Source organism: Nanorana parkeri, unplaced genomic scaffold, assembly GCF_000935625.1.
Source record: "Nanorana parkeri isolate BGI_ZX_2015 unplaced genomic scaffold, ASM93562v1 scaffold727, whole genome shotgun sequence".
Classification (NCBI taxonomy): domain Eukaryota; kingdom Metazoa; phylum Chordata; class Amphibia; order Anura; family Dicroglossidae; genus Nanorana; species Nanorana parkeri.
The window spans coordinates 319699-327501 of NW_017306995.1; the positions used below are offsets into that span (position 1 = coordinate 319699).

General features: G+C 39.8%; 1 protein-coding gene across 1 annotated transcript in view; it reads right to left on the reverse strand.

Annotated features, from left to right (window-relative positions):
- Positions 1–308: 308 nt before the first annotated feature.
- ASMT (acetylserotonin O-methyltransferase) overlaps positions 309–7803 on the reverse strand; it is a 17826-nt gene continuing 10331 nt past the window's right edge. Inside the window, exons 5-8 of the mRNA XM_018564125.1 lie at positions 5540–5658; positions 5074–5214; positions 1572–1694; positions 309–520 (exon numbers count right to left, since the gene is read on the reverse strand). Of these exons, the coding sequence (XP_018419627.1) occupies positions 309–520; positions 1572–1694; positions 5074–5214; positions 5540–5658 (595 nt within the window). The remainder of the gene's footprint in view (positions 521–1571; positions 1695–5073; positions 5215–5539; positions 5659–7803) is intronic.

Sequence of the window (7803 nt, forward strand, 5' to 3'; positions counted from 1 at the left end):
CATGTTTTAAAGCCAGACTGATATAAAGCAAATTTTATTTTAACACACTCCCTATCCTAATAACAGAAGATCTCTAAGTAGAGAATAAAACTGAAACTTTGGTGACATCTACTGGTCAGTATCTCTCAGCTATCCAGAAAAACATTATTTAATACCCACATGCTTATTTATGGGATATATAGAAATAACACACATTTTAGCCAAAAGTGAGAACTGTAAAATGTTTATTAGTGTAATCATTCATGCAGCATTAATACTACAGCTCTATCATAACAAACAATCATTGCCGCAAACAGGAAATCCACAACTTATTTTCTTCCCAATATGGCATCATATATCTTTCCAGTTGCTTTGACTTGAACATCCCTGAAGCCAGACTCTGTGAGAAGCTTGCTATACTCAGATGGCATCCTCTCTTTGCCTTCTGTCTGTACCAACATGTTCAGTGAATACAGCTGGGAAGTCAGAGGGCCACTTCTGTCTTCATTTAAGAGGACTTCAATTAGCAGCAAGGCACCTCCTTTATAAAGAACAGATGGAACAATTTGTCTTACTAACATGACATGTAAAATAATGAACATCTGATTTGTCAAAACTGCAGGAAGAAATGTGTGATTGTTGTAGCAAGAGAAAAGATTCTACCTGTTGTAGTGCAGGTAAGGAAATGAACAGAAACATTTGACGGAGCTAGTAATAAAGACATTTCCTTCCCTTTACGTTTGTTCTTGAGTACCAACTTGTCTTAAGCTGCTATGAACTTTTGGGGCCCTTCACACCTTTGCCTGCATTAACATGCATGTGTTAATCTAAAGTAGGGATGCTCATGGAGGTAACAAGGGAGCATAAAGGCTGCTTCCCGGCCAATCAGAAAGTCGGCGCTGCGACCAATCAGGAAGCCGGGCAGCATGTAATGACTCGGGCTAGGCATCCGAGCATTTGGGCGTGTACGAGTACTCGCATCGGCACCGATACTAGTATCGGTACATCCCTAATCTAAAGCCAAACATTTTTACAGTTTTGGATAGCGTAGGTAATGCCATTTATGTCTCTCTGGGGAGATTTCCCCAAACATTCGGCCTTTTAAGGATTTAAGAGGAAATCTCTTCAAAGTTAGGCTGGGTTCACACCTAGGCATTTTTACACACTTTTTGATGCACGTTTTTATGCATTTTATGCGCATAAATCAAATTACGAGGTTTTGTGAGCAGATTGTAGCTCATTGATGTTAATGAGCAAACGCATAAAACGCGCATTAAAAATTTTCAAAAAATACAGCAAATGCTCATTTCCAGCATTTCCTGTTGAGTCTAGGGGCCAAAACGAGCTGTAATATGGCTGAAAAAAGCTCATATACTTTTTCCAGCGACAAGCGTTTTGCTTATTGTGACAAAATGCTCAGACGTGAACAGGGCCATCAAAATTAATGGGATTTTTGGGCGGCATATTTTGTGAGCATTTTTTCGGGCAGAAAAAGCGCTACAAAACACTCAATGTGAACCAGACTGTATGGGTTATGTAACAGTTACAGAATACTTTATCAATTGCCATCTTCCTACAGACTATGATCTCACCAGGTCTGCAGGATTGGTAAATCTTTTTCAGCAGCTGCAGGCATTTTTCTTCTACCCAGTCATGGATAATCCTGGCCATAATAAATAAGTCTGCCTCAGGGATGACATCATTAAAAAAATCTCCTTTGGTAAAAAAAACAAATATAGTGTCACACAATAAAAAAAGAAGAATGGACATTATTTAACAATTAATGTCAAAGTGGAACAATGACTGGGAGAAACTAATTAATTACACCAGAACATTACATTTACAACACATTATTAAATTATAAAGTGTCACAGGAAAGCTTGTGGTGAATGAAAACTGTTACATTTATAATCTGAAAGTTTAGTCTTTTAAAATGACATTCATACCATACCATGTGTGCAAGACTATGAAGTCCAAATATAGTGCTGGGTACATCAAAAACAGCTATATATATATATCTATATAGATATAGATATATATACCTATATCTATATAGATATATACCAAACATTTTTGGTTTTGGAGAGAATGGTTAGAACCCTTGTCAGTTTTTTGTTTCTTCTTCTCGTAAGCTGTTTGTGTTATGTTGTAACCTGGAAACACAATAGGAAGTGAAAGGAAATGTTTCCAAAGTGAGGGGAAGATGCAGCTGGAAGTCATTCGTTTAGCGGTGGTATCAGTACTGCCACTAAATAACAGCTTCTCAGTGGCTTGTTTCAAATTATAAACAATCCGGCAGGCATCACAGGTGACATCACTGACCAAATATTAGTCAATTACATCACCTGGGATCCCGGTCCAGTTTGTTGACATTCAGAAGCAGTCTGGGGACTCTCATTTATAACCAGTGTAGAAGTGGAGTAAGTCATAGTTTGGGTTCCCATGTCAGTGGCTCATCTAGGTCATTACAACTGGAACTGAAGAGAAGACTGCAGGATTATGGTAAATATTCATGTCAAAAACAAAAGACAAAAAGAGGCGTCTTTCCCTGTGATATTGTATAATAAAGGAACTTTTTTTGTATAAAAACATTCATATACTCACATAATACTTAAAGTCAAGTGCATCCATACTGTCACAGTTCAGCTGCAGACTTGCAGCTGAGCTGTTACTTGTAGTTTAAGTATATACATATCTCCTACCCCTGGTTCTGCGGGCATGCAGGGCTGTGCTGGGGGTTGTAGTCCTCCAGCATGTGCTCTAAACCTGACCTGTCTGCAAGCTTTAGGCATCGGCCAACCTCTCCTGCTGTTTCTTATGCAGCTTCTCGACCAATCAGTGCAGTCCACTTGTGGCCAATCCTGTGGATCCTCCCTCTTCCTGTCTCTATTTAAACCCAGGGCAGCGAACGGCACGCTGCCCGAGCAATGCTTTCATAAGCTAGTTGCCGAGTCCCCATTTGTGATTTACCCTGAATTCCTGGAAGTTTTCCCGTGTACCAAACCTTTGCTTCCCTTTTGTCCTTGGAAATCCCTGTCTACAGGCTGCACTGTGCTTCCCTTTTGTCCTTGGAAATCCCTGTCTACAGTCTACGCTATACTTCGCTTGATCCCTGGAAGTCTTCAGCCTGTCCCTAACCTTTGATTTGTACCCTGTACCTGTTAAGTGAGTTGGGTGCACCTAGGGATTGTGACCTGGGGTCAGCACGCAGCCAACCCATCTCCACCATCAGGAGCTCTGGCGAATACCGGCTGGCTCTTAGATTCCACATCCTGGGGAACCCCTGCAACCTACTCAGCATACCATGCCACCTACTCAGCATTGCAGCACCCTGCCATGTATTTGAACTTCCAGCTTTAGCTGACTTCCACTACCTCATTCAGTTCCCCTGCTCTGTTCCCCTGCTTGTACTCCAGCTCTGGAAGTCGTCAGCCTACACTGCTTGTACCCTTTTCTCTGAGGGTCCCTGCCAGTGCAGTGGAAAGGGTCCACATACCGGACTCCAGTTCATACCCGTGAGTCCCGATCCATGACACATAGACCCATTATGATAGCCAGAAGGAAACAGCCAGAAGGAAACACTGATAGAGAACCAGTTCACATACAGCAGCTGCTCAGACCTGCAGACTGAGAAGCAAAACAGTCTGCAAGTCTGAGCAGCTGCTGTATGTGAACTGGTTCTCTATCAGTGTTTCCTTCTGGCTATCATAATGGCACCTCTTTTTCTCTTTTGTTTTTGACATGGTCTGTGGAGGAGGTCTCATACTCCTTCTGGAGGGCTGCCATGCCTGGGGAAGTGGTTGGTGATAATACCGTGATTCGAGTGGTTTCTCTGGTTGCTATTAGCGCTGAAGATCTTATGTAACTATGCAAAATTTAAACTGAACTAGATCATCCCCTAGAAAATGTAGCAATGTTAATGATATTATTTATGTCTAAACTTAGGCTTTAAGGTAAATACAACAACTATAACTTAAAACACATGCTCACTTAAAATGTCCACAAAGCCCTGGCCCCTCCCTTGAGGGGACGACAAGGAGGCTGAATTCAATGGGAATGGCAGTGACGTCACCCATTGGTGTCCACTGCACTAGGCACTGCCGGCGGGGGGGGGGGGCGGACTCCCGTAACCACATAGAAAAAAAAAAAAGTATTTAAGTTGAGATTTATGCTAAATTGCATACATTATAATGGCGAGCAGTGGGACGGTAACATCCTATTTTAACCTAAGCTTTAAAATGAACTCTTAACACCTAAGAATAACACATACCATTGACCCCTACCCTAACCCTTAAAATGAACTCTTAATACCTAACAAGAACACATACCATTGACCCCTACCCTAAGCCTTAAAATGAGCTCTTACCACATAAGAATAACACATACCATTGACCCCTACCCTAACCCTTAAAATGAGCCCTTAATACCTAACAATAACACATACCATTGACCCTTACCATAACCCTTAAAATGAACTTTTAATACCTAACAATAATACTTACTATCGACCCCTACCATAACCCTTAAAACAAACTCCTAACAGTTTATCTGAACCATTAAAGTGAAACATTGCTTAACATGATAAATCCCCTAAACTTTTACCCTTCAAATCTTGACCTTTTCCTAACTCTAAAGTGATGGTTACCCCTTAAACGAAAATTAATTCCTGAAGTGCTACACTTAGCTCATAATGCATTAGCACTGAAAGCTACCCGATAAGGAAAAAAGATTTACCAGTGCTAACATCTAAAAGATAGTGATATTATTAAGGAAGTTTTGTGAATGTAGAAAATATTGGAGGCCAGGTAGACACTGTATAATTTTTGAGGTTTAATATGTTTTACATTATTGGGGCACTATTGCACTTCGGCTACTTTACTTAATAATGTTAGCTAAGTTGCAAGAGAAATAACAAGGATTATACTTTAGAAGCATTATTTATATGTTTGAATAAATATGAATGTTTAAATGAATGAATATCTTAGTGCTGCTAGGTAACATGACAGGAAACATAATCTTGCTAGCTTACTCTTGTTCTTCCTGTTCCAGTTTGTGTGATTTTGATATCATATTACAGGGTAAAATAAAACATACCTTGAAGGAAAGCAATTTTTGGATCATTATCTGTTATGAAATGTTTCTTAGCTGTTTGTACCACTTTTGGTAAGTCCATTATAGTGACCGTAGATCCATGATATGTGGATAGAAACTGTTTTGCAAGAGCTCCCGAGCACCCTGTTAAACAGAATTTTTTTTAGTTAATTGAAGGTTAATACTGATGGATATATTAAGTATACAGTAGACTATGTACAGTAGCTGGCAAAATAAACAAAACAAATGAGTCTAATGTTTCTGCAATGTTACTGAATTTTCTTTCAAAGAAGCTGCAGTGTAATGAGTAATTCCAGGCAGTTAGGCTGACTGCCGCCATGCGACTTGTATCCTGCATATAGATTTGGCTTATGACTCAGACTATTCTAATCATGGCTCTTTTCTGCTTACTCGAGTAGCAGAATCACCACATTAACACATATAAAATAAAATCTTACTGCAATGTTACCTCCAAGATCACAGACAGTGTGGAACTCAGAAAGGTCAAAGGCTTGTATTACATCCTTTCCACATATATTCCATATGGAGTCCATATGATGCATGAAAGTCACCATCTCCTCTTCTGACCTGATTGTTAATAAATTAAAGCATTAATTCTACAGAAAAGGCACAGGTATTTGGTGCCAGTAGCACGCAAAGTACAGTGACCCCAAAAAATAAGACTATTTATAGCCAGGTCACTGATTTTTGTTTTTGTAATTGCTGTGGAATGCTTTACTTTGCACATATATTATTAATATCCTTTCTATTTCCTTATAAAGTAAGACATATTGAAACTATAAATGGAAACTACAAAGCATGTAGCCCAATAGAATTTAAATAGTAGAAATATTTTAATTTAAAAAAAATGATCTGCCACAAACCATGGCAATCTAGACTCAGTATGATAAAAAAAATCAATATGCAAAGCATACCTTCAGTATTCAGTAAAACTGCATTTCAAAATAACTAATACACCCAAAAATATAAGCAAATTCATTTATATGTATTTTCCCATAAGTGTGGAGTTTGGCCCCAATGCCTTCCAATTTCCAAACCTATTTTTTAGCAATGTAATGGGATGGATGCCATAATTAATCAATAGAAACCCACATTAGGCAGTAGGGGGAAGGGCCAGGTTCAAATTACAGTTATAATGTCGACTATGCGTATCTCTGGGTCTACTGAGATGGAGGTTTCACTGAAGGTAATCACTGCTTATGCATTTTCATCATATGGTAAGTTGAAAGTCAGCCTGTGCCGAGCCAACTGACATTCAAATATTTACATACTCCTAACAAGCAGGAAATGAGCTTTAAAACAAGTCCTCACTCTGTAGTTGAAGATAGGGTTAGCAGGTGCTGTAGGTGGAAGGGGCAAACAGGGTAAGCTTAGAGACCTGCTTCCCTTGAGGATGAATTTGCTCATAATTTAGGGGTTTGGATAACTTGTAGGGCACAGCTGAGAGGAAGATTAGGGTCAGCCAGAAGCTGGCCATACACTGGTGAAGTTTCGAGTCAGAAGGTGCTCAAAGTAGTGTGTTGCTCCATTGGGATCCCCCCATTCAACAAAACATTTTCTTGCCTAAGGAAGATTCTCAGCTGAAAAGTGCCTGCAACCAGCCACTGTATAGGTATTTGGTCAGTGGTACACTGCCACTGTCAGAATACAAGAGGCCGGTGGGGGGGGGGGGATTTCTCCATCCACGCGATTGGGAATCATGCAATGTTTCCTGTTTAAGTCGTGGGGCTAAATGAGAAAAATTGCCAATGTTTGGCCAGCTTAAGGGTCAGGTTGAGTTTAGGGTTTAGTGAGTGTAGGGGGACAATTGTATACACTTGCCTTCAGAGCCCACCAAAAGCTGGGTTCTGTAATAACCAATGTACTGATTTTTTTCTACCCTCAGTAAAGGACCTCCCGTTAACTGTGCCCAGCCCAAAAGTAGAATGTGGAGACCTCAACACCTGGATCGCCAAAAGATATAGAAACCATTTAACTTTCCTAGATCTAAAAACTTAAATGTTAGTTTTGTGTGGGATGCTGTTTGTAAGCTGACATAGGAAATCTTTCGGTGGTAAGTAAGACTCATTCACAAGATGTGGACAAAGAATACTAAATGACAGCTGCCATATACTGACCCTAGGCCAGTGGTGGTCAACTTAACCATTTGCTGCCCAGAGCAATTTCTTACATTTGCACATACATGATAAAATCTTAATTTTTGGCTAGAAAACAGCTTCAGACCCCCAAACAATTATAGATTTTCTGAAAGCAGAGGCCCTGTAGAATACAAGATGCTAGTTGCAATTTTTTATGTTGCACGGTATTTGCGCAAATGTTTATCAAACAAGTATTTTTAGGATAAAATACACTAAAATGAAATTCAATGCACAGAAACAGAATATAATACACAATTTTTTGGTAAAATATAAAAGACGGGGTCGTGCCAGGTAAATAGATACCAAATATGTCAAGCCTTAAAACTGCATGCGTCCGTGTAACCGCAAAAAAACTACAATAACCAAAATTTCCCATAGGTGTCGCTTTAAACGCTTTTACAGCTCCGTTTAGTGCTAACAGTGATTGATGGGCCTAGAATTATTGTTCTTACTCTGACGCTCGTGACGATATCTAACATGTGTGGCGCAATTTTCGTTTTTGCACGTAGGCGCATCCGATGCGTGTTTGCGTTGTATGTGCATGCACGTGGGGGGCGGGGGACTTAAATTTTTG